The sequence below is a fragment of the Bactrocera oleae genome, chromosome 6 (genome assembly GCF_042242935.1).
Source record: "Bactrocera oleae isolate idBacOlea1 chromosome 6, idBacOlea1, whole genome shotgun sequence".
Lineage (NCBI taxonomy): Eukaryota > Metazoa > Arthropoda > Insecta > Diptera > Tephritidae > Bactrocera > Bactrocera oleae.
The window spans coordinates 12,397,150-12,424,071 of record NC_091540.1 but is presented as its reverse complement, the minus strand read 5'-3'; the positions used below and the strand labels follow the sequence as shown (position 1 = coordinate 12,424,071).

General features: G+C 36.4%; 3 protein-coding genes across 6 annotated transcripts in view; 1 reads left to right on the top strand and 2 right to left on the bottom strand.

Moving 5' to 3' along the window:
* The window catches only part of dlp (glypican dally-like), a 110,628-nt gene extending 87,666 nt beyond the window's left edge, over positions 1–22,962 (top strand). The window contains exons 2-8 of one of the 2 annotated variants that reach the window (XM_036360851.2): positions 8,142–8,306; positions 10,885–11,116; positions 13,563–13,719; positions 13,840–14,106; positions 20,212–20,813; positions 20,880–21,049; positions 21,123–22,962. In XM_036360851.2, the coding sequence (XP_036216744.2) occupies positions 8,142–8,306; positions 10,885–11,116; positions 13,563–13,719; positions 13,840–14,106; positions 20,212–20,813; positions 20,880–21,049; positions 21,123–21,568 (2,039 nt within the window). In that variant the 3' untranslated portion in view covers positions 21,569–22,962. Of the gene's footprint in view, positions 1–8,141; positions 8,307–10,884; positions 11,117–13,562; positions 13,720–13,839; positions 14,107–20,211; positions 20,814–20,879; positions 21,050–21,119 lie in introns of both variants that reach the window. The other variant, XM_036360850.2, reaches the window with a different exon arrangement.
* Positions 22,963–23,308: 346 nt separating this feature from the next.
* LOC106620929 (single-pass membrane and coiled-coil domain-containing protein 4 homolog) lies at positions 23,309–25,102 on the bottom strand. Of its 3 annotated transcripts, XR_001330865.3 has the most exons (3): positions 24,947–25,102; positions 24,566–24,881; positions 23,309–24,468 (listed from the first exon to the last, which is right to left on the bottom strand). XR_001330865.3 is itself a non-coding variant. In XM_014239602.3 (2 exons), exon 2 carries the CDS (start codon positions 24,837–24,839, stop codon positions 24,663–24,665), a length of 177 nt encoding a protein of 58 aa, XP_014095077.1. In that variant the 5' UTR covers positions 24,840–24,881; positions 24,947–25,102; the 3' UTR covers positions 23,309–24,662. The 3 variants fall into 3 exon arrangements, 2 of the variants coding, with proteins under 2 accessions (XP_014095077.1, XP_036216758.1); XM_014239602.3 differs by having other exon boundaries at positions 23,309–24,881; XM_036360865.2 differs by having other exon boundaries at positions 23,309–24,895; positions 24,947–25,060.
* Positions 25,103–25,336: 234 nt separating this feature from the next.
* On the bottom strand, positions 25,337–26,043 carry LOC106620928 (mitochondrial import inner membrane translocase subunit TIM14). The gene is made up of 3 exons (XM_014239601.3): positions 25,895–26,043; positions 25,594–25,833; positions 25,337–25,530 (listed from the first exon to the last, which is right to left on the bottom strand). Exons 1-3 carry the CDS (start codon positions 25,895–25,897, stop codon positions 25,417–25,419), a joined length of 357 nt encoding a protein of 118 aa, XP_014095076.1. The 5' UTR covers positions 25,898–26,043; the 3' UTR covers positions 25,337–25,416.
* Between the last annotated feature and the right edge of the window lie 879 nt (positions 26,044–26,922).

The following is a 26,922-nucleotide window of genomic DNA, read 5'->3' as shown; positions in this document are numbered from 1 at the left end:
AGACAGAACGTCGGTGAGGAAGGAAACGCTTGAAAATTGTTGTAGACTTGAGCAACATGGCGACGTTTGCCAAAGTTACGCGAAACAGGCACACAGACAGTTGAGGCAGGAGCGCTATTAATGTAATTTCCGCGCGAGACGCCAAAAAACGTACAAAAGCGCATGAAAAGTCGCATTCGCTAATTGCCAATAAAACAGAAAAGGAAATGTATAAATGTATGCGCACGAAAAAGATAAAAGTGGCAGCCAGCTGATGCACGCGCATATTTTTCATAATTTTCTCATATAATATTTTTTTGTGTCTAGTTTGTAGTAGAAGCGCTGCCGAAAGCCACTAACAACAAGCAACTTGCGACAAAAAAATGTGTAGCCAAATAAATGTGAGCGAAAATAAATTACGAAAATAAACTAACATAACCGCACTTTCTGGCGCGTAAATTCAGCTAACTACCACGAACAGCGCTTGCAGGGTGGTAAAAATCGAAAAGTGCCCGAATGAAATCTAACTGCAAGCAAATAGTGTTCAGCAGCGCACACCTTGTACACCACGCAACGTCACACTTTCCACCACTTCCTGTGTGAATTCATGCATTGAAAGTGAAATTGAAAACGTACAACGACCCCATTCTCTCTTATTTACCGTTTTTTCTTTACGTTTCACTCACCGGCGCGCACTGACATACCTTGCGCCCACATTCTACCACACTGCGCTGCACCATTACATACATGCATACAATTACATTGCCATTTTCCATCATTCAACAGCTTTCAGCTTCTTTTCACTTCCGCTTTTGCCACTTTTCCATGCGCTTCGCGCCGTCGTCCTTTTCTATTTACACAAATGCTCGTATCTGCTAGCTTTTCGCTTTTCGTAGCCAGACAATTTTTGTTCTCAGACAAAAATGGCACAACAAAAAGAAAACACTACAACATGTGCGTCTATTAAGCGTTACTAGGCAGCGGCGTCGTTCGTAGCTGCTGGCAGCCGGTAGCTGTGCGCCTATTATTTCTGCGACGTAACATTTTTGTGTGTCTTTGCGTATACGTCGCGTAGTTTGTAACTGTGGGTCGCCATTTGTATGGCATGTGTTGTATTCGAAAAGTCGTTGAATAACGGTTTTCCACTATAGTTTTTATATAATTCCGTTCCGGTCTGTATAATCAATATACATTTATAATTTTTAACACGATGCACGTGCTCTTAGTAGCATCGAACAATAAAGAACTTATATTAAACATTGTTGAACTAAACTAGCAATAGCTGTATATTTTTTCTTCTAGACTTTGTTTTGCAATCTAGCGCAAATTGATTTCAAATATTTTCTAATTTTGATACTACTTTCGAATAAAGTTTAAATTATTAAGAAATGCGTTTTTTTCGACCAGAAAAGCCTAACGTTGCTCTATATATCGTATGGATCTTCGAAACTGTTTAGATACTTTTCGCGTCCTCACATTTTCATTGTGTAGCGTTTAACTTAAGGCAAGGCTTACACTACTGTCAGCTCTTATATCTTTACTACGCTGCCTTAAGTTAGCATACCGTTTACGCCAGGGGCCAGATTTAGTCCACTTCCACAACCAGAGCGTAAGCTAGGCAATCAAATGCTACACTTGCCATTACTGCACAGTTTGCTGACTAACACCACCACCATCACCACTACCCTCACCACACAAACACCGCAAAGACACAGGAGGGCAGCAGTGCTCATACATACACGTGCACATCAGGCTATTGCCCTAAATAGAAGAGTCCCCAACTCGGCACCAATACGGATGGCATGTGCTTGAAGTGTACGCGGTGGTTGGTAATTCAAGACCCAGCAGTTATTTACACGCATACATATGCATGTATAATGGTAAAAATATGTATAACGGTAAAAATATGTATAACAGTACATACATATAACTAGTGTTGATTAAGGACTGTTGTTTGTTTGACGTAGTTCCGCACTATCACCACAGTCTGCATATTGAATGCGGTCGCGCTGTTTTTGCTGCACGACGTTTCGACATCCTAATGCTTTCGCTTGACGCCCGCTTTGCCGCATTTATTTACTCTAGCTCGTTACAGTAAATCATTTTAAATGGATTTCTTAGTCGGCATGGCGCAAACGACGATACATTCGCAAAACCGGCCTAGTTGTGCTCAATGCATGGCTTTGCTGGTAGTTAGGCTACACTTTAACTTTTTTTGTGCGCTGCACACGTACTATTTAGAGCCGTTGGTAATGCCAGCCATCCTGTTAATACTCCACAGCTTGTTTCATTTCATTTTGTGTTAACTGCTAACGGTGCTTGCGCCAGTAACGCAGTTGTTGGCTAATGCTGCATGAATAAATTTTGCATGTTACTGCCTTGGTTGTTAATGTTGTACGCCATTGTTGTTGGCCATTCAACTACGGAACGCACAGAGCGTTCTGTCTTTCGGGCTTCACAGCAGCCCTTTTTGCTCATTTGAATACGCGACGCCGTCTACATACACAAAAATGTATGCACTGTTGTGCTTTGCCGCTTCATTCATTCATTTTTCACGATTCTCTTTATCATTTGCTCATGCCACCGTCGCTGGTTCGTGTGCACTCCTTCGGGCTTTAACGCCTGTGTATTTTTCCTATTGTAATATTTTTGTTGCATATTTTTCTTTTTCCAGTTTAACAGACTTAAAGCTTACGCCTTTTCCGTTGTTGTTGTTTTAACTGTTTATTTATTTTTTAAGAAATTCTTGTAATCTGAAAATGTGTTCGGTATCATTTCCTGCAATGCTGCACCCAGTCCACCGTGTTTTCCGTTTCCGCTGTGGAGTTTTTCCTAAAACCCGCTGCAGTACTTGGATTCGCTACATTTACTTGCTTCCACGCGCCTTTTCAAACCACTCTTTGTCATAATACAGGGTTGTTTTTGTTACTTTACATATCTCCACACACATATATACAAACATGCTTGCTATCCGCATGTCAAGCTAACCGTTAAAGTTGTACTACTTTTGCAACAAAGCTAAATCGATTTTTATACACAATGCTTTTCTCATACACATTAACAAACCCATGCAAGTATACTTGATGTATTTATTAGGGTGGAACGAAAAAAAAATTTTTTTTGCTTAGGCTAAAAAAAAATTTTGGAAAAAATTTTTGGGAAAAAATTTAACTTGAAATTTACTTAAAAAGTGAGTGGGCCGCCTGTAGATGAAAAAAAAATTTGTTTTTTTTTTTCAAAAATTTTCTTCTTTTATAACCTACAAATTTTACCCTAGGATTAAGCAAAAAAAAAAAATTTTTTTTCGCTCCACCCTAGTATTTATGTATATATGTATAGCTTTTTTTCATCTAAACTTTCATTAAAAAAAGGGAAAAATGAGCAAATGATGTTTAATTTCAGCTGGTCTAGCCTCCCACAACCAGCAATCACTGCAACAACAAACGTTCGCTATTACACTCACACACATGCTTATACACACATATGCACTGTGGCTTGCGCCGTTTACTCCAGCGTTTGTTCGCCCTGTAGTTTTGAACTTTTCATGAATAGCACTTCAACTCTAACACAAACACGCGCAACCACCCGCACACACACATACATACAAGCATAACTGCAAGTGTGCACTGTTGCCATTTGGTAAAGGTCATTTATTATACTGGCTTGACACCTTCTTTGTGTGCTGGCTGGCGTGCCTTGTGTGTGCTTCGACTGCTTATGCATTGTTGTTGTTCGCAACCCTGAAATCCTGAATTGCCAGACAATTGCGCTCGCCGCACGGCCAACCACCCCTCGAGCTGCTAGCATTAAAAGCTCTTTAGTTTGTTTTCTTTGTTGTTGTTGTTTGTTCGCTTTCTTGTCTATCCAAATCTCTATGCTTCACTTTAATGTGTTTTTGTTGTGCCTTTCCTTGCTAATGGCTTACTTTTATTTTAAGTTTCTCAACGCCTTCCTCCCTTCGTGCTTTCAATTTCTCTGCTCACTCAGTATATTGTTTGTCTGTGTGTTTTTGATTTTGTAGCCCGACATCAAGCGCAACTCTCCAGTGTTTACCCAAAGTCAATAATATTGATTTTCTTTTTCTGCTTGCTTCTAATCTGCTGATTGCTTCGTTTCGGCTTCAATTGGGTTTCGTTTACTTTAAACAGCATTTTTATAGCATTCAACAAATTTGTTTATGTAAACAATTGGATTTTATTGAGTTTATTGCCTTTGTGTTTTGTAAATTTGTCGTGTTTGTTTTCATTGTTGCCAAGTTGTTGACGGTATCCGTTTTCCGCTGGTTGTGGCAGTTTGAAGTGACTTTCTGATGGCGAACACACTCTGTTTATGCGAGTTAATTTTGTATAATTTAGAGTTTTATGGTAAATTAATTGCATTAATATGACTTCAGAAAGAGATATGTATTTTGAGAGCCAATCGGTAGATTTCTGAAAAAATTTCGTAGCGACATGCATTGCCGGCTATACGCTGCGCAAATGAGGGGCGCGTAATGGTTTATAGCTACAGCCATGCCTCGAAACTTAAAGCCTTGCACCAGTGGGGGCAGCCACTAAGCAATCTTACAAAAGTTGAACCCAATAAAAAGTCGCAAAAGCGAGCTTTTTCAAACAGTTGATCTCGTTTTTAACTAGAAAACCGTAAATTTAATTAATCCTCTTGCTTTATCAAGTTATTCACAACAACAAATTTTAAGTTTTTATTAATATTTTTTCATTACGAATTTCATAGTCGAAATTCTTGTTAAATTCTATTTTTTTAGACCAACAGAAGCTCTTCATTTGCAAAAGTGTCACTCACAGATTTTCGAACTTTTTTTTATTATATTTACAGGTTTATTTAAAATACGTGTTTGAACTGAGGCCATTAACTAGGTATTGGACGGAGAAAAAACAGTTAAAGTGAAAATTGCAAAAATTTGTCGACGTTTTTTGTTATTAAATAGTTGTACTTGAAAAAAAAAAAAACAACCCTCGTTCAAGACCTTGTAAATTATTTCTCAAAGACTTGTGTAAAATTTCATTAAGATCAGTTGCTTAGTTCGTGAGAAATCTTGACAACCGACTTTGAAAACAGAGTTTCGAGAAAAACGCGTTTTAAGTTATTATATAGCTGACCTCGAGCGCGCAACTTTTCAAAGCTGTATCTCCAAAACTATTACTGGTATCAACTTGAGAGTTTAGGACAATATTCTACACATGTTATAGAATTAAATAAAACAATAAAAAAAAATTTTTTTGTAGCCTTGAACCCATGTAACCCCTTAATTAACGTACTAGCAACTCTGCAAAGTGCTTTTGTAGTGAAATTAAGTTTAGCCGCATATATTTGCTTTATACTTCTTATATTATATCACTCAAACGTCAAAATCAGCACAATGAAAGCGTTTCAGCGCCTAAAATTATGCTTCGTATTCAGTAACTTAATCAATGCAAGCATATATTAGTCAAGTGAAAGTCAAGTAAAAATTCTTAAAATTGAAATAATAAATTATTCTCACGCACAATATAAACAATTTGGTGCCAAAAACTATTATTCCACATACCAAAACCACAAATCCACACTCATTTTTTTTCTACTACATGAAATGCTTAGCATTTTTACACCATCACTCACCAAATTTCTGTGCATTTTCAACGCTTTCGCCGCGCCACCGCATTTGCAGTTACACCAACCCACTGAAATTGTCGCGTTAGCATAAATTATTATAATTATGGTCCAAGCAATTTAGATAAGCGCGATATGGTTATGCCAAGTGCCCATAAGCGCATACCACATGCACATGCTGACATGCTACGCAGCTTCGTAGCACCCATTACATACATGCGGTCTTGTGTGTGCGAGTGTATGTGTGCGCGCATAAAAACACATTTGACATTTCGCCGTCATAACAATTACACAAAATTGTTGGCAATAAAAGTGTGTGAGACAGCAACATTCGTGCATGTGCGGTACTCGCTCGGTTAATATAGACGGTTACAGCAGCAAAACGAACGTCAGTTAGCGCCATAAAAGGTTTTTGTTGTTGTTCAAGTAAAATACATATATATGTATATGTATGAACGTCGTGCACGCCTGTAGTGTAGAGTTGCTATGAGTTTTCGAAAGGCTTACGATTTTTCGTGCAATTGGAGTTCACTTAATTTTTGTTGCTGCATTACTCTATTTAAAAACAAATTAAATTTAAATTTCAAGAAAATTTCGAAATTCCTTGTGTTTCTTCGCGCTGAAATTTGAGAACTTCATTCAATTAGTAGAAATAATATTTGAATTTCGTAAATTAGCTGCATATTTTGAAAACTTTTAGAACGTCGCGCTACATTTAGCACATTTCTAGACTAACTTATGCAATCAAGCAACACAATCGCTCACTTTTTCACCACCTTCATCACTCTGCCTTTTGATTGTGCCACCCGAAACAGCAGGTGCTTCACGCTGAGCGCCAACAAAGCAGTTTTCAGCGGCAATTAAGTGCCCTAATAGGCAGCGATTTCTTGCTTCAAATAATTAATTGCTTTTCAACACAAACAAAGCGCGCTGTGGAGCCTGTGGCGCATACGCCAGCCAGCCCTGCCACTTCACACATCATTCACACACATACCATTAGTTGTGTGCAAGCGAAGTGTGCGCGTGTGTGTAAAGTGCTTGAACACACCAGCTATATTAAGGCATATGTCGAAATTTATTTATTGAAATGAAAAACAAAAAACAACAACAAATTGCAATGCAAACTGCAGCATCTGTAGGTGGTGGCAATAAAATTCAGAAAAGCGTAAAAATAGCGCTGATGTGAAATGCTGATTTGCAGCACGAAACTCCGGTGCCAGTCAGAGACGACTGCTTTTTTTTAAATTTTGTTGCTGTGTTTATTTTTTGTGCCCAACTGAGGCGTATTTCCAATACATGATTCATTAAAAACTTCGTTTCACCATTTTATTTGCTTTGGGGTGTTTATTTTACGAGATATGCCTGTTGCACACATTAATACAAACATACCTACATAGCCCCTCATTCGTAAGCCGCATTTGCTGGTCGCGAAAGCGCAGCGCGCGGCCTCACAGTCCACGCGGCCCAAACACCTTATAATTCGATGTAATTGCGCGCATTCAAACGGACTGTCGAAAGCCGCTAAAGTAGTGTGAGTACACCTAAGTATGCATGCGTGTGTGTGTGGCATGCAGCTATATGCAAGTGCAACGCATACATATGCTTTAAGCAGCCAAAAGGTGCGCATTCTTCAGCCGACGTGGCATGCAACAGTGCGCTTATTGATTTTGGCATTCTTTACACTTCATTTCCGAATACTTCAACCGAGGCGTTTAACGCGGCAATGGAATAATTCAGCAGCAGCAAGCGCGCGCGCGTTCGCTAGAAAATGGTGGGGTTAAAGGTAGTGGAGTTGAACGCGCGTCCTCACTGGCATCACTTTTAGCGCGGCACATTAAACGCACACATACAACACTAATGTAAAAGTAAAATATGCCTGTATGTGTATGTATGTATATGTATGCGCCAATCGCAGCCTATACGAATGGCTAAAGTAAATAAGCTGGCCAGCCAAAAGAACAACGCGCTATGAGTAAGCGGTGGCAGTCAGCGCTTCATTAGGCAGCATTTAAGTATGTCGCGCACGAATTTGCATATACTAAGGACTGTATGTGACACACGCACATATGCTGAAGCCTTTATATATACTTAGCTACCACTGTTTACTCTATTTACGTTTCACTTGAAGCGCTTGTAACGGATTCTCGAGAAGCGCGTCCCGTGTACAGTGGCGTTTCGGGGAAGCGCGTCCAAATACATAACAAATACATACACATAAATATATATTCAAGCTTACAATACATACGCATTGTAGTGGCTCACTAAATACTTAAATATATGTAAATGAAATTTGACCGAACTTATCTTGCCACAAAAAAATACAATGCAAGCTTCTCTCAAGATTCTCTTAGCTCGCTGCTCATCTTATCTTCCTTTACTATTATATTTTGTTGGTATACGAATTTCACTGGAATTTTTAATAATAATACAAATATTTACACTTCCATTAACAGATTTGCATTTATTTAGTTTCTTAATAATATAATGCATTAATTATTTTTATTTTTATTTGCTTTGCATACAAATATTTACCATGCCTCAACTATTTCTTCTAGAAATGGGTCTGCGCTACTGTGAAACACCCTCGGTCGGCACTTGTTGCACGTTCAATATGGAAACGCGTTTGGCGCTGCAATCGCGCATGCAGCTGGAGAAACAGTCCAAGGAGCAGATAACGAAATTGTCAAATGCTTTGGCGGCGAAAGCGCAGAAATATAATTGTAAGTAGATGATATTAACATTTTTTGAAGTAAAACGAAAACCTTGCTATACAAGTACAATATACAATAGTACAGTCACGACTCAAATTATATTAATAATGAGAACATTCTTCTTTTTATACTCCTGCTTTTATACTATCTCCTGATAAACTGCTACTAAGTAAAATTCTGTAAATATCTAAACCCAATATGACAATTAATTACTTGACCAACTCAAACTAGTTACTTTTTCACAGCTTAGTCTATCCTTAAGGGGTTACATGGGTTTAACGGCTGCAAAAAAAAAACAAAACAAAAATCCTTGTCTTATTTAATTCTATAAAATCTCTAGAAAATTGTCCTAAATGCTCAAGTGGATACCAGTAATAGTTTTGGAGATACAGCTGTAAAAGCTTGCGCGCTCGTCAGGTCAGGTATATACTCACTTAAAATTTTAAACGCTTTTTTCTCGAAACTGTGTTTTCAAAGTCGGTTGTCAAAATTTCTCACGAGCTACTCAACTGATCTGAATGAAATTTTACACAGGTTTTGTAGGTTTTTTTTGCAATTACAACTATTTATTGTAAAAAACAAACAACGTCACAAAATTTGCATGTTTTTGAAAAAGTCTGCAAAAAATTCAATTTAAATTTAGTTGCTTTTTCTCCATCCAATATCGCGTTAATGATCTTAGTTCAAACACGTCTTTTTTTCTTTTTACTTTTGTTGATCCTGTCAGAAATTCTGCTGTCAACGCGGAAGCATCTTTTTTTCGAGGGAATGTCGGAAATGACGTCGTAATGGCCGAGTTTTCAATATTTGCCTTTCAAAATTTCACAAAATCTTAATGAAATATGTATCTTCGAAATAATAAAAAGTTTGAATAAAATATATAATAAAAAAAATGTGGAAAACGGTTGGCCTCAAGGGCCATCCCTGCAACATCCCTCTAATTTCATACGCTAACGTTCAAATTTCGCTTTTTTCACTGCTTTTGAGCTCTTCGAAATTTTTCGTCTTCGATATCTAGCAAGTAAATCAACCGGTTAACCCGGTTTGCGGTAAACGATGTGTTTTTTCAAGGTTTAGAACAAGGAAGAAATTCGAAAAAAACGATTTATTTTTGAGATTTCTCAAAATCTACTGGTCCGATTGGGTCCAAACTCACACGAAATTCAAGTGCAATGAAACCCTTTGGAATGCCGTTTAGTTTATTCAAATCGGTTGAGCCGATTAAAAGTTATAAGAGGGTCACATACATCCACACACACACACATACATCCACACATACATACAGACATACGGATATCATCGTAGAAATGTTCGGGGAAGCTTCCTCGACCCTCAAAACGTCGAGATCTGTTGAGAACTCGATTTTTGCAAAATGGGGTGAAACCAATATCTTCCCGATTTTTAAAAAATTTTCAATTTTCTTAGCGGGAAGTTAATAAAAATTATGGAAAATATTGCTCGTCTAAACTCATGTAACCCCTTATTCGATGAGCGAGTAATCGCCTTTAGAAAGCGACGAATCGAACAAAAGCTGTTTTAAATACAGCAGACTGGCATAATCGTTTAAAAATAGAATTGCAAGCGGTTCTAACATCGCCAGGAGCTATGACATTTCCCTAAAGAGCTGTGGCACAGTTTATTTGTGGTTAAATGGGTGTCAAAGATTATATAATTTTCACTAATTCAACTAATTCACAACTAGGAGTGCGCCGCTTAGTAAATCGAAACCAATTTTTTGTTACCCAAACAACGCCGCAGCATCATTTTTCAACTACACGAAAATTAAATACGCCTAGCAGAGCAAAAAGTGGAGGGCGCAAACCGAAGTCGCTACTTGAGAAATTTAAACATTACTCTGCATACGCCTGCCTAATGTTCTCTGACACGTTTAACTTGACACCCACTTGAAACGAAAATATATGGCTGAACGGCAAAGCAGGCGAGCGAGCGTAAAGAACAATGTTGCGCTTATGCATTTGTTCGCGCAACGTATCCACCCAACGGCTACACAAATCTGTGGTATGTCACATGACACGCTGTCAATATGCAGTGGCTCTGTTACCGCTGCTGCCAAGTGACTACCTAAATGAATCGTTCACTCGGTGCGCGCGGCGTGTTGCGCATGCGTAGCGCTGCAACAAATTGTGGCATGCAACCACTTAACTAATTTGTTGCTGTTTACTCAATGTATGTTATTGTTGTTGCTGACGCTACATTACGCCGCTTGTTTGTGTCAACAATCTATGCGCTGGCGGATGTGAAGTTTTCCAATTATGTTCGATTAATGCTGCGCACAAGCTGAAACAGAGCAAATCTAATTTGGTATGCCCAAATAAGTAGGAAACAAATTTAAATGGCTTAATAAGCGCGCAGTAACGTTGGCGGATGTCTCGAGTGCGCATGCGCCAATTGAAATGGTACAGGCTCGCGTGGTTTACTTATCAGACACGAAGATTATTTGTTTGATTTAATGGAAATTTTTTTTTTCATTTTTTAATTAACGCAATTTCCGTTTTGTGATTTGTTTTTTGTTTTTTTTTTAATAATACTAAATTAATCTTATTAATTTCTCTTGCCTTAATTTCAGCTATCTTTCGCAAGCTATTGGGCGAATCGAAAGAGGAGTTCCACAAGATGTTTACACGCACCTATGGCGTTATTTATCAGCAAAACTCCTATGTCTTCTCCGATTTGTTCAACGAATTGGAAAACTATTACAACCGTGGGCGCGTCGATCTGCTAGAAGTGATGGACAAATTCTTCAATACACTCTACCAGAAAATGTTTCAAGTGCTGAACGGTCAAACGTTTGAAGAAAAGTAAGTTTGATCGAAGCCTGCTAATATTATGCATATTTGAAGATCTAAATTTCTAAAGGCTTTTTGCGTTTATTGTGCCGTTAAGTGGTTAAGCATTGCGCTCAGCTGACAGCTTTCAGTGACATTTAGTATGATTTACATTTATTGTTATCGAAATATGATTTTTGAATTAATTTTTTAATTAGTCAACCATTTTACAAAAATTAAAAGCTAAATAAGCCATTGACCCCGACAAGGGAATTAGTTAAAAAGTATTGTGGTTGAAAGAATTAAAAAATAAAAAACGTGTGTTTAACTCTCAAGAAATAAGACGTTTTAGAATAGTACGGTAACAAACAGTGACCACAAAGAAACTGATACGCTTTCTATATATATATTTTTTGTGGCTCGCTGTCAACAGCCCGTTGCAGACAAAAGCATTGCCACGCACCAAAAAATTACAGTATTGGCTTAAATTTCTGAAATTCACACACTCACACTTATGTACATATTTACATAGAAGTGTACGTTCACTCACTGCTGCTTGTTAATTTTGTGAAATGAAAGTGTAAAGGGAAGCAGTGATGACCAAGCTTGTCACCAAAAGTCAAGTACCGTGACAAACAGCTTAAATTACGGTTTTGATTAGTAAACGCAGCATTTATGAGATATATATATATGCAAACGAATGTGTATATATATATGTATATATTCAAAAGTAACCATGAGCTTGTAAGTTTTCAAGCATAAAACCAAAAAAGTAAAGAAGTGAAAGAGTAAACGCACATGTAAGGGTCAAGTTCTGGCGGAAACAGCACTTGTTAACACACACATTTGCATGTAAAAGACACGGTTAGCGCATGGTCGGCAGAAAGGGTGGCCGAACCACAACAGCTCGTGTTACTCACGCGTGCATTTCGGTTTACCAAAGTATTTAAAACTTTGCAAACAAAGCGAATAAGAATTTTTTCGCAGGCTACAGAGTAAATAACGGTGAAAAACTGATTGAGAACTAAGAAAAAGTGAATAAATGTCGCACTTGTATGTAAAAATGTTTTTGTGTATGTGTGAGCTTATATACATACGGGTGTATAGCTTCAACTGTTAGAATTTTACGCCTCTGACAGGCATTCTAGTAAAAGCTATAGACCAGGAGAGGCCAAATAGCCAAAAGTCATTTACAACGAATTTGTTAAAAGACGCGTTGACACTTCGGCTCATAGTACAACAACAAGCATATTATAACATACAGTTATTTATTTCAGCATAACGAGCATGAACGTTCAATTGGCGAATGCACACACACATATAAACACAGTATGAAACCAAGCACACCTCTTTTATAAGCAAATAAAAGCGAAAAATGGCCGGAAGCGCGGTGACTGGGCCAACAAGCCGCGTTCAAATGATCTTAAGCATACAGAGAATGCACGCGCACACACACACATACATACATATGCATGCAGTATATTCTGCTACAAAATATCGCCGTTATTGTGCCAACACACCGCTGCTCCTCTTTCACTGGCTCTCTTTAAATACTTTATAAATGCGCGCAGTAAAGTTTTATAGCTTTGGAGGCGGCGTTGTAAATATGTGCACTGCAACGATAATAATATCAACAACAACAACAACAGCAAAGCAGCTAGCAAGTACAGCGCAGACCTACAAGTGCTAGGAGCATTTTGCGCACACACACAAACACAAACACATATTTAGCATATATAGTTAGCAACCTGTGACTATATAAGCTAAATGCTGCACTTTTTCACACCTCCTAGAAATTATTCGATATTACTTACATACATACTTACATGCATAAATACAAAGTATTGTAGCAAGATTGCCTGCGTCAGCAATTCTCTACATCTTTATTTACATTTTTGTTTGCACTTAAAATTCTTACAATCAGCGCTTTATTGCCAACCCTTTTGATTTAATATTCATCCTTTGTTTACTTTACAATATTTTATTGTTGTTTTTTTCCTTTTCAAAGAGTTTAAGCGCAAACTCGAAGCACGTATCTTACTCTGTTTTCACTTAAGCTTTCGCTCCTTCTTTTTTATGCATGCGCTTAAGCGTAGTTGAGGCATGCTACTGCCCAAAGGCAGCAGAAAATTATTATGACATTCAAATTATCTTTATTTAAAAGCAATAATATTGAAAAAGGCACGGCTGACCTAAGAAACGACTTCAGGTCCAGTTGAAGCGTGCTGAAATTCTCACCTAAATTATGGAAAAAGTGGTTTTAGAGCGTAATTAAGACGTAGTCAGGCGTATAAAAAAGTCGTTGGGTTTTACCAGCGGAGCCACAAAATATGTAACAGAAAGCTGTTTCCGGCTAGCATATCATTTCAAAGTTCTTGCGAAAGTAATTTTTGTAGCACACTTCCTCGACAACGCTGTTGAATTACCGCTATTACTATTACTAAATATAATTAATATATATTTTTTTTCTATATTTCAGATTTCTAAAATGCGTCAGCGAACATATGAAAGAACTGAAACCCTTCGGCGATGTGCCCGATAAATTGGCTGTACAAATCAAACGTTCCTTTGTGGCGACGCGCACCTATTGGCAGGCGCTGCATACCGCCGCCGAAGTGTCCAAGAAGATGATGAATGTGAGTAGCGATACAAGAGCAAAACAATACAGTAGTCATAGCGAAAGTTATGTGTTACGCTTGCAAATGAAAAAAACAAAAAAAAAAACAGATTACTTATACTTTTCTTCCGCTACATAGGTTCGCCTGAATGCCGACTGCACGGCCGCGCTTACGAAAATGCAACACTGCGGCGCCTGTAAGGGCTATGCGGAAAAGCCTTGCACAAATTACTGCGTCAATGTGATTAAAGGTTGTTTGCACTATGTGCACGAATTCGACACGGAATGGGAGAATTTCGCCATCGCCATGGACAAAGTCGCCGAACGCTTGCTGGGCTCGTTCAATATTGTCATGGTTGTCGAGCCGATTAATATCAAAATCTCCGAAGCGATTATGAATTTTCAAGTGAGTTGAATGAACTAGTCGATATAAGATTGATTAAACCAACACAGATATAATATTCGATATTTCTATAAGCATATACATATATGGTACGTATGTATGTGAAGTATATATGAATATGTATAAATGAAAGACCACATTAGTTAAACGAAATTCATTGAGAAAAGTTGTAAAATTTAAATCACATTCGAACGTTAAAATCGAATCCCATAAAAGACGTACTTTGAAGTGAAAAGTTTTGAGAAAAGTAAATAAATTTTGGATTTAAAAGCCGGTTTTAGATTTTAGTTGGGTCATAAAAACCATAGCATAAACACCTCAGAGAGTTGACAAATTTTATGCTCCGATTTAATGGCGGTTTATTAATGTAACTAGTTTAACTGTTTTCCTTAATGAATTTTTATTGACGATTAAATCTTCTAATTTTATTTTGAAGCTTGTTAAATTGTAATGAAGGATTTGAAGCTTAATTTAATTTGCTACATGATTTGCTTTTTGATAGAAACAAAGTATTCATAACAAAAAAAACTTAATTTACCGAAATATAAGTCCATTAGCCCACTGTGTTTATAAGTTTTGACATTTCTAAATAACTACGATTTTTTGACTCCTTTAAAATTATTAATTTTCCAGAATCCACCTTGTAGAGAATTTAATAAAATCTTAACACAAAACTCATCCTGAAATATGCAAATTTAGTTCTTAAACCCTCGGCTGCTGTTCCATATTGCCCTATTTTAACTAGTTGTTAGTTTTAGTTAGAATACTACTACATATATACTATTTTTCAAAAAGGCTTTCACATTCAAATATTGGTGCGCAACAAAGTTTCCGCTGTTTGTCAATAGATGGCTCCAGCGGTTGTTTGTGATCGATACCCAAAACGTGATAAACTTAACCCAGACATTGCTCGCTGAGGGTTCGGTCATACACAAGAAGAGCTTGCTTCAGCGACAAGCTATTTCAAAGCGACGATATGTGCTGGGAATAATTCAGAAAATAGGAACTTGCGTTTCTTATGATTCGAAGGGACGTTGTAACGGCTGATGAAAAGTGAATTCATTAAAGCAATACAAAAAAAAACCTAAGGGACTGCCCAGTCATGCTTCAACGCTGTCGCCTCGGCCGAATATTTACGTTGCGAAAGCTAGGCTGTGTATTTGATGGTACCAGGGCGGCTTTATTTATTATGAGCTGCTGAAACCAAACGAAGCCATTATTGTGGAACGTTATCGACTTCAATTGTTGCGTTTGAGTTGAGCACTGCAGATAAAGCAACCTCAATACCAGGCGAGGCACAAAAAAGTGATTCTTCTACATGATAACGCTCTGTCTCACGCTTAAATGGAAAGTCCTACCCCAGTCGCTATGTTCGCCAGGTATTGCACCTTCTACTTATTACTTGTTCCATTCGATGGCACATGGGCTGACTCAGAAGCAGTTCCACGCACAAGATAACATCGAAAAATTCCTTGATTCTTGGTTAGCATCACAAGATGCACTGTTTTACCGTAATGTTTTTCGAGCTTTGCCAGAAAGATGGAAAAAGTTGTGACTAGCGATGGGCAATACTTCGAATAATTCATTTGTAACCATTTACTTACAATAAACTTGCATCTTCATTTAAAAAAAATTTAAATTTCCGCTGCGCATGCGCATACTAAATCGTTCCAAAAACGCACAAGTTTCAGTTGTCGAATCAAATTTGACTGCTTTTTGTTTTGGCCGCGGGTGCGCAGTGCGTGCTAGTTTAATGTCTTCACGGTAGCGAACACCCATTCGGTCGTCAATGTGTTGTCGCTTGAAGCAAATCAAAGCTTTTATCGCTGCGGATGCTATTGCTAATGACGTCGCTTTGAACTCCGTTTGCTTTAGCTGCTTTCGCGGAACTTAGTATAAATAAAATTTATATATTATCGATTTTCGCTTAATTAACATTTCAATTTATTGCTGCTTGGCGCTTACGCGCGCTGTGGCGTTGCTCGCCTAATTTGCCAAATTTAGCTGCGCTATAATCAATTTCCATTTTTCTTTTTATTTCTTTAACTTTAGCTCATTCCATTTAGTTAAACATTCAAGTCTCTAGAAATTGTTTACACTAAATTTGCTAATTAAAATTCTAAATTCGAAGCTTTCAAGTTTCGCAAATTTATTACACCGCCTCTGTTTACAAACCGAACGTGTGTCAGCTGCTTTCATCGACTCGGGCAGAAGTTGCCATATTGACTGGCTGAGTCAGAACAAATTAAATTGCTCCGCTTCATTTTACTTTAATTTATTTTAACCTGTTTCTCAGTTTTATTGAATGTTTGCGTTGTTTACTTTTATTGTGATTTCGTTTCTGATTTTATTATAATTCTGGCCTGTGTTTGGCTTTGCTCTTTGATAATTTGTTTATTTGAATTATTTGTTGTAATTAAATTTACATTCCATTCTGCCAGTTCGCGCATGAAATTTATAACCAGCGGCGCTTTTGTATTCCTGTCGTCGTTTAGATTTTCGCGCAATTTTTTCTTCAATTTTTCTTCAATTGGTGTTTATTTCTTCTTTCTCACCTTCGCTTTGATCCGTTCAATTTCGGCTTTTCTTTTGATACTGCTGTGATTTGTATAAAATTGTAAACAGAAAAACAAATATAATAAAAATAGATCGCCGACTGGCCCACATGGGTATGCGAAATGCATAGTTTCACCGCCCCGGCGAAAGGTGTTTTCCGCGATTTGACAGCTCAGCTGTATTTTGGTATCGCTTGCCATAATTTATTTCCCTAAAATTGGGTATTTATTTGCATTTGTTTACTTGTGTGTTATTTTTGGCGCGAAAATGGGTTATTCTCAAATATTATCTCCATAGACTTTCCACAAACAATTTCCAATTTCGAATTCATGGAAAAGCTCGTAATTTATTGTCGGTAAACAAGGCGCTACATTTGGTTAGTTCTTAATTTGAATAACGGTATATTTTGGTTGAGACCTTGAGAAATTTTTGTGTAGACAGATAAATCAATACTTCAAAGAAAACGACAGGTGTTGCCAATAAACACAGTAAATTTATATTAAATTCTATTCTCATTTCGAGTTTATCGAGATTACGTCGGCTGGAAGTTGAGTGTCTACCGATAGAGAAACGTAAATGGCCTTGATTTTAATGCAAATTTCAAAATGTTTTGCGAATCTCATATACGTATTGGTATCTTCACAATCACTAGTATTGGTTTAATATCGCGATTTTGTAGAAGTATTGGTATTATAATTGGCATTGAGATGGAGAAATGTAAGTGTAGGCGTATTTTTATATTTGGTATTGGTATTGGCACTGGTATACGTATTAGTATTGGTATACTATACTATACTATATTGGTGTTGGTATTGAGTTTAGTATTGGTATTGGTATTGGTAAAGGAATTGGTATTGACTTTAGTATTGGTATTGGTATTCGTATTGGTATTGGTAAAGGTATTGGTATTGACTTTAGTATTGGTATAGGTATGGGTATTGGTATCGGCATTGGTATTGACATTAGTATTCGTACTGGTATGGATACTGGTATAAATATTGGTATTGGTATTGTTTGATATTAGTATTCGTATTGGTAATGGTATTGGTATTGGTAAAGGTATTGGTATCGACTTTAGTATTGGTATTGGTATTCGTATTGGTATTGGTAAAGGTATTGGTATTGACTTTAGTATTGGTATAGGTATGGGTATTGGTATCGGCATTGGTATTGACATTAGTATTCGTACTGGTATGGATACTGGTATAAATATTGGTATTGGTATTGTCTGATATTAGTATTCGTATTGGTATTTGAATTGGTATAGATACTGGTATTGGAAATGATATTGGTATTGGTATTGTTTAATATTAGCATTGACATTAATATTCGTATTGGTATGGGTACTGATATACTTGTAGGTATTAATGTTGGTATTAGTATTTTTATTGATATAAATATAGGTGTTGGTATTGGTAGTGGTACTGGTTGGTCTATTGGTATTTGTTTTTTATCGGTCTTAATATGATTATTTTGAAAATTGTAAATGTGATGAAAATTTTGAGGTTTATATGAATATTAATTTCGAAATTTAGGAACACTAAAACGGGGGAGATAATGAGAGTTATATATTCTCACAAATGTTAGCGATCCTACTCTATGTGTGGAGCTGATTTTTCAAACACCCTTAGTAGGACCTTGAATGACTTCTAACCGTACGCAGACAATTGTTCCGCTTATGCGATCACCAGAAGTTAGCTAATGTATAACATTTTCAGGTATTCATACGATACCGCAAGTTAAATGAGTGCAATATAAGCAAGCAAATCTGCGGTCGCATTCAATAGCTAATATTTAATAAGCTACCACATTTGTTTATAAGCGCATAGGCTTACATACTTACCTGTATATGAGTGTGGTATTTATGGGTGCCTAGTAGTCAAGTGATAAATATATAACTTTGCATGTGTTTTTATCTGATTTCCTGTAATTGATAGCATTAAGTTGTCAGACATTTCACTTTCATTGCACAGCAGCGAGTGCAACAAATACACAGGGGGCACATAATAATCGATTATTGGTAGCTAAAAGCTAAACAAAGTGTAGAGTTATCACACAATCATGTATGTGTGTGTATGTGTGTCGCGCCTACCTGGAAGGTGTCAACATGACTGCGTATAGAAAATATGATATATGCGCACAAACATGCACAAACGTGCATATTGCAGCTATTGAAAACCACTTTAGCGTTTAACTTGCTGCAATCGGCCAACATGCACATGCATACAAACATACATATGCATGGTACGTAGCGTATAACTAACATTCCGGTAAATATGAGAATGTGTGTCACCGTGAGATATGCGCGCTTCGACTGGCAACTTGCAGTGCAGCGGTGTCAATAAGGCGCTGATAGTGATTAGATATATGCGCTTGTAAATATGTATGTATGTATGTAGTGGCTATATTCGTAGCTATGTGGGCTTGCAAGTGGGTTTGAGTGCTCCACTATCCATATTTGCCCAGTACTTGAATCGTTATGGCACTCTATCAATAGAGATACTAGGCTTGAGAAAAGTGCGTGCGTGTGTGTATGTGCATGTTTCTGTATATATTTGTTCCACTTTTGTGGATGTGTTTGTTGAATACCAAGTGCTAATTCAACATATTTCTCTGCACGCTTATCATTTTCCATTATTCAATTGGGTAAATCTGTCTCCATTGCGACTCATTTGCGCTGAAAGTAGGTGAATTGTGGTAGACAACATTACACAGATGTAGCGCTACATACGTACATATTTATATATATAATTTTTACTGTAAACATTTTCGCTGATGGCTCTTTCGTATGCACACTGCTTTTTCTAGCTCGTGCACATGCGTCTGCAACGAAACCAACGACGCGGCTGTGGTTTTCTATGTCTTTCTGTTTTACACCACTTTGTTGTTGTTGTTAAGCTTTAATTTTTTCAATGAAAATATTAAATTTATTTTTTCGTGCCCATATTGTGTATACATTAGGGTGAAGCGAAAATAATAATTATTTTTTTTGCTTAGCCTGAGCGTAAAATTTGAAGATCATAATAAACGAATTTTTTTTTAATATCTAGAGGCGACTTATAAAATAAATTTCGAGTTAAAATTTTTTTGTTATTTTAAACTCCTCACATTTATATAAAAAGTACTGAGTTTAACGGATTTTGACTAAAAATTTATTTAAACGACCACAAAAATTTTTTTTAAGTTGATAACTTTTAATTGGCCATAAAGAGGACTCTCCACAGCTTCAAGAACATGTATTAAAATTGGTTTACGATGTAAAAATTTACTTTAAAAGTGAGTGGGCTAGATGTTAAAAAAAAAAAAAAAAATGCTTTCTCCAAAATTTTATTTTTTTAAAATCTACCAATTTTTACCCTCAGGCTAAGCAAAAAAAAATTTTTTTTTCGCTCCACCCTAGTATACATAAGCTACTTTTATAATATGTTAAATTTAAGTTTGAGATCTGAATCTTTCTAGAAACCACAAGATATCACATGATATAAATAAAGATATTAAAATTTTGTTTAAAATTTTTCAATTTTATTACATATTAAATTGCGGTTATTACAGGAATCCAGCCAATCAATCACCTCGCGCGTCTTCGAGGGCTGCGGACGTCCTACTATCGGCCGCACGCGCCGTTCGGTCAGTCCAAAGTTTAGCCAACCCATTTACACCCAGCAACAGCCACATGCGCAGTCAACGTCGGTGGTTCTGACCAGCTCCGATTCGAAAGTGATACGCAAACGCGCCACGCTGGACGTGCCAGCCGAGCAAATCGAATCGGATATTTTGGATATTGACGCGGACGTTGACGATGCGATTGTGTTGCGTGAACGGCGCGCCGCTGAACCCATCGCAGAGGAGCAGAGCGCGGATGGCGTTAAAACAAATGATGATGCGGTTGTTGGCGCGGGTGCGGCAGGCAATGGTGGCGGCCGTGGCGCTGGACGTGACAAGCAGCAGCGACGCAAGAACCAGCAAAATCGCAAAAACGACGATGACAATGCACGCGATCCGAATCTCGATAAGTTGGTGCGCGAGATTAGACAGCGTGTGAAGGAATCGAAGAAGTTCTGGTCAAATCTACCGCATCAGATTTGCAGCAATGATGAAATCTCCACATCCTCGGATGTCGACGGCATGTGCTGGAACGGACACACGATCGATAGGTAAGCGGCGCGCGCACAGTATTTTTATGAAAACAAATTTGAAACTTTCACTTTCTTTCGCTGCAGATATATGCACCCGGTGACAAGCGAGCAGAGCCGCAATCCCGAATTCCCTGGCAATCCAGCCACTACAAGTCAAACATCGCAAGTTGCCACACAACTTTTCTACCTGAAAAATGTTATCAATCATCTGCGTAACGCGTACAATGGACAGGACGTGGACTGGAGTGATCAAGGTAGAACTAAAAATATTGCATACTTTTATGCGCAAGAAACATGCTCATGTTTGATGATGTTCTGTTTCAGAAGATGCTCTTTATGGCAGCGGTGCTGGCTCTGGAGCAGGCAGCGACGACGAGGACGACGATGAAGGCTCCGGTCTCAGCGGCGGTCCATTCACACCACCACATATGAAACCCACCGATCGTCCCGGCTCTTTGCCAGCGAATAACATCGATGATGAGGATGAGGAAGATGTGGAAGAGCGACGCATTACAGACAGCTCGCATACGACACGTCCCAAATATCCAGGCAGCGTCGGTACGGGTGATGGTGCCGCTGCTGGCGGTGATACGAACTCTATTGATGAGGACGAGGATGATGTCGACGACAATGATTTGAATGAGCAGAAGAGTGATAGTGGAAACGCGGGCGCAAAGACTGCGCCTAAAATGACTTTACGACGCGCGTTATTGTTGTATCTGCTGCCGCTATATATGGCGTGGTTTGGTGGTGTTGTAGCCGATATGCTGTGATTTGTTGTTGTTGCTATTGCTTAAGTCGTATTAAGGACACGGACAAACAGTGTGGCGTCGAATTTGTATGTATTATAGCTTGTGTTTTGTGGTTAAGTGGCAGCAATGGCAGGAGAGTGGAAATTGTGTGAGCGGAAGTATGGTATGAAAATAACGTAGCATGCTTTCAGGCGCCAAAAGTGATTTGTGCTGGAAGCCCGATGAAACGCAAACGTTTTTTCGACATTTACCTCAAAGAATTTGCAGACACTTAACATTTTATTATTAATTTTGAAATGAAATTTTTTCACTTATTCTAATTTTCATATCACACTGCGGCCGCTTAGATTTCGACACTAAATTCCACTTCCAAGCTAACTGAAAACACACAGCAAGTTATTATACAGCAGATTCCCATAATTTTTCGACTTATGTTTGGCATGCTGCAATCTTTGTATTTTCAATGTTTCATTGTAACATACTTTTAGGCGCTTTAACAATTACTCGAACAAAAGCCTAGCAGCGAAGCTCAAAAACTTGCAACACTACAGCAGTTAGTGAATGCCAAGTGAAAGTCTGCTTTTAGGCGCATTTCTATGTCAACTTGTATTATAACTACTTATTTGGCTCTTTTATGCATAACACAAATTACAAGAACAAACATGTTTAGCATAGGAATGAGAGAAAAAATTATAAATTGAACTTGAAGCGAAGCAAATCATTTATATACGTAAACAAGAAAACAGTTTTAAAAAGTTCAATAGCTGATAAGCATAAAATTATAATGAATTAATTTAAATTAATACTTATGTACCAGCAATTATGCTTGAAAGTACATACAAACTGTAGTTGTGTGTGTGTGTGTGTTAAAGAGAGGCGTGCTTAGCCAATGTCTGTATGCATATGTGTGTTTGTAGTTGTGTGAGAGTGAAAGAATGTGATAATTTTATGGAAGCTTTGAGTTTTAACTTTCGTTTTAAATTTTTGTTGTAAAATAATGTGCGTTAAGTGCATATTTCTGTAATATATTTAAACTAATATTAACTGAAAACAATTTGTGAAATATGTGTGTTGAAAAGCGAAAAGTAGTAGCATTTTAGGCGCTCTAAAGGAGTGTATAACTAATAAGTTTATAATAATTTATATATTATATAAAAATATTTTCTAATAAAAAAAAAACTGATATACTTATATATTAAATAAATAAACTGTACTATGATTTTTTTTTGTTTTTACGTTTGCGTGCGTTTCAAATGGGTAAAAAATAAATTTTACTGTAAACATAATTAATGTAAGCTAGGCATAACGGCACTTTAGGGAAGTATTAGAATACGAAAATGTTAATGAAGAGTTATTTTTACAGAAATACGTGCTTGCATGGAGACTAAATAAAGTTTTGTAAAATTTTCAAAACATTTTGGGTTTTAAAAAATAATTTTATTTCATTATATGTATGCTTAACGCTAATGGACTTTCGAAAAACTAAGAAAAAATAATTATTTATTTGCGTTCAAACAATATTTCGCTGCTGGTGTTGAATTTGTATGAAAGTTGATATTTGTCTTTGCACAAAAATATGAAAAAAATAAGAAATAGCAATAACTCAAACAAAAATACTTTTATACCTGTGGAAACCATGAAGTATACGTAAAATCTGTATAGTATGATAAGCATATAATAATGAAACAATCAAATTTTTACACATTTAAAAGTTCCGTTAGTTAATCTTAACATGGCGCATTTTTGTTGTTTTTAAAAAACAAAGTATATATTTTATGCTAAAGTTTCGAATGTTATCGTTTTCAAAAATTCGTATTTTAAATTAAAGCATACCTTTAGGCTGACCTCTCAGCTTTACTGAAGTAATAAATGTTTCTATTTCGAATTTTGAATATTTGCATAATTTAGTTTACTTTAATTAACGGAAAAATAATTGTTTATGCATGCATTTATGCTGTAAGCGTAAGTTAGTGTTAGCTGTAGTTATGACCGCTTACTGCAATTATGTGCTACATAGTATATATTTATATGCAAATTAAATACAGCCATTAATTCATCTTCTTTAATTTATGAACATATTATAGATATACATACATATATATTTAGTATATGAATATGCAACTGACACTTGTGAGGAGTAGAAGAGAATGTGATGATTATGAAAATTTAAAATATAACAAATAAATGTATACAAAATTAATCAAAATGGCATTTTAGTAAAATTGACTGGTAAGTATTGTGAGATATATACACATATATCGTATGTGTGTAATGTTATTCACCTGCGAACGCTTGATAAAGCTTTACGTACATATGTGTGTTTGCATATGCGCGGTGAACACTTAAAGCGCTTTAAAGCACAACAATAAGTAAATAAACACCTTATCAATTAGTTAATAGACTGCTAAAACCCACATACGCATTTACATATGTACATAACATATGTGGCGCATTAAAGGCGTTTTCGAGCATAGTAAAAACCAACTTATTAACCCAGCAATGCCACATCTTACGATCGAAATCAATTTCTATTGTATAAAATATACTATTTTATTTCACTTTTCTCAATGAACATATAATAATAACATATAAACACATATATTCAAATATACAGATATAATAATATAATATATTAATATATTTTATGTAATATGTATATACATATGTACATATACGCTAAATAAATATTATGTGCGCACAAATCTACACATATATTAAGTATATAAGCTATTACTAAGTAGGAGCAGCACTGGCATCAACTGTTCTTTTATTTGTATACGTGTTTCCTTCAACACATGGGATTCTGTGATATTCTATAAAAATGGTGGTTATAACTATGTGCTATATTTTGTATAGTCTCAAAAATAAATTAAAATTTTTCGCCGAAATATAGAATTATTAGCCAAAATTGCGCTTTAGACCTAAAATATATGCGTTATTCAAATTCCAACAATTGGCAAAGTATCTGTAAGCGCACAGCACTGTGTGTCAGCTTAAAGTAACTTTTAAAATTCTCACTGTCTGATGCTGGCCAGGACGGTTGGGCTAGTTTTCGTTTTCGCCACTGAAGGCACACATTTCTGAACATGCACAATTTCCCGTATATGCACTAAATTTACACTTCGACAGCTGGGCGTGTTTTGAAATAAACGAAGACAACAATGATTAGCGCAAAGACGCAAACTGCTGGTATTACAACGGTTTTCAACTGATTTTGTATCTCCAAATTCTCAAGTTTGCGCTCCTTCTTTTGCTTGCGTGTCTCTTTCACTTTACCACGGAGTTGGCGCATTGTGCTTTAGTTTTTCTGTTTCCACTTCGCTTACAAGATAAACTGTATGAAAAATTCTATTTATAAGTAATTTGGTGTATATTGAATTTATATTTTTAAAAGCTTACTTTTAAAGTTGCTGGGTTATTATGGGCGGAAAAAAACAAAAAGTAAAACCACTTGCTGGGAAACTGTTGCTTCAACCACTTGTCGAGTGATTTTTGACATTTGACTACGTCAACACATATTTAGGCTACGAAGAAAGTTGGGGCCAACAATGTTGCCAAAGCAGTAGAAAGCGGCCAAAAAATAGTTGGGGAAGTTTTAGAAACAAATTTTGAAACTTTGGCAGAACCAGTGAAAAAGTTCTAAATATAATGTAAATATTAAGAACACTATATAATGAATTCAAAATTTAAAGTTTATCAAACTATTAAGTTGTAAAACTAGTTTTCAACAAATATATAACTTTAATATTATTGGTGTATTTATTTACTATAAAATAAACAAAACATAAATTTAAAAGTATTATGCTTCTTTAATAAATTAATGCTAAATTTTAATTACTACTTTATTTCACACTTCAAATTTACAATGTTTATTTGCCGTTATCCATGAAATCTTTGGCTTCGTTAATCTTCGCCGCCAAATAAGGTGAGCCACCGCGATCAGGATGATTGAGTAACATAATCTTTTTATGCGCATCTTTTATCTATTAGCAATAAGGTATATTAATGGAAATTATAAATATTTGCGACATAGCAGGAAGACTTACCTTCAATTTAGATGCACTGGGACTCACTCCCAAGATTAAAGAGGCCTCACGTTTATTCATTTTGGGATCGAAACCACCTTTGTAGTACTTTGAGTTCGCTAAACTTTCCGCATCAAATTTGGGTAGATTCTTCATGGTCTCATTTAATTTAGTGGCCATAGCAGGCATGCGGCGCATGAGGTGCTTTCCGGCAAAGCCAACCGCGGCCAGACCAATACCGGCGACAATAATGGAACTTGCCTGTTAAGCAATTTAGGTTGGAATATAAATATGAGCATCAAACGTACTCCAAAGAACTTACCATTTTATGTAAGATCGTTTATTCCCCCAGCTGTATGATTCTAGTAGTTTCACAAATTACGCTGTTGTTTTCACATTTTTCTTATACAATCGAAAATGTCAAAATCAGGTGTTACAAATGATAAAATGAAATTCTTTGGGAAAGTAATGCTGCCATATTTTGTTAGTAGTTTATATAGAGAATTTTTTATAGATTACATTTTATGTAATGGACATCATATAAAATATTTTGTATGAAGTCATTACGTGTTGAATAACTTTATATTAATAATATTATCATGTAATATTTATTTACAGTACACCACCATATAAAAGTTGTTTTAGTTAGTATCACCCTGTGTGTATGATTGAACGTATGGCAGCACTGTGCTACTTTATCGTTCTCCTTCCATTATCATATTCGTGTGTTGTTTTGCCAATTTTTGCAAAGCAAGTTCGGAAGTTTCTGAACGTCGCCGATAAGCTTCAAAGTGTAAACTATTAAGTTAAAATAGTGTACGAAAATTTTAGAAATATACCTACACAATTGTGAACCTATTGCACAAAAGTGTTTTGATATTTGAAGTGATAAGCAAAAGGTTTATAATTTATAGTCTTGCGAAAAAGGGATGAAAATAATGCGCAATAATTCTTGATAACCAGTGCAAATATGAACAAAGGATAGGGCTAATTTGTGAAGGACAAGTTAAAGTACCAAAAACTTGTCTAGTTGGGAAGCCAGCAGCGCAACTGCCTTTTCTCTAACGAATCTAAAAATAGTGGATTGTCTGAAAACTTGTTTGGTAAATCGTTAATTATTGGGCAAACAGAAGTTGTGTTTTTAAGTTAAAAATAGATACAAGAATATTTGGCGTCAGTGTGCAGTTGTATACAGTTAAAAAAAAACGAAAAAGGTAAAAAACTCGTTAATGTTATGCATTCAAATGTATTCTGTGTACCTTTATTAAGTGGATGAATAATTTTCATGCGATCAGCTGTTTCGCGTTTACATCTGACCTCACTTTAGTACCATAAGTGGGACTGAAATGT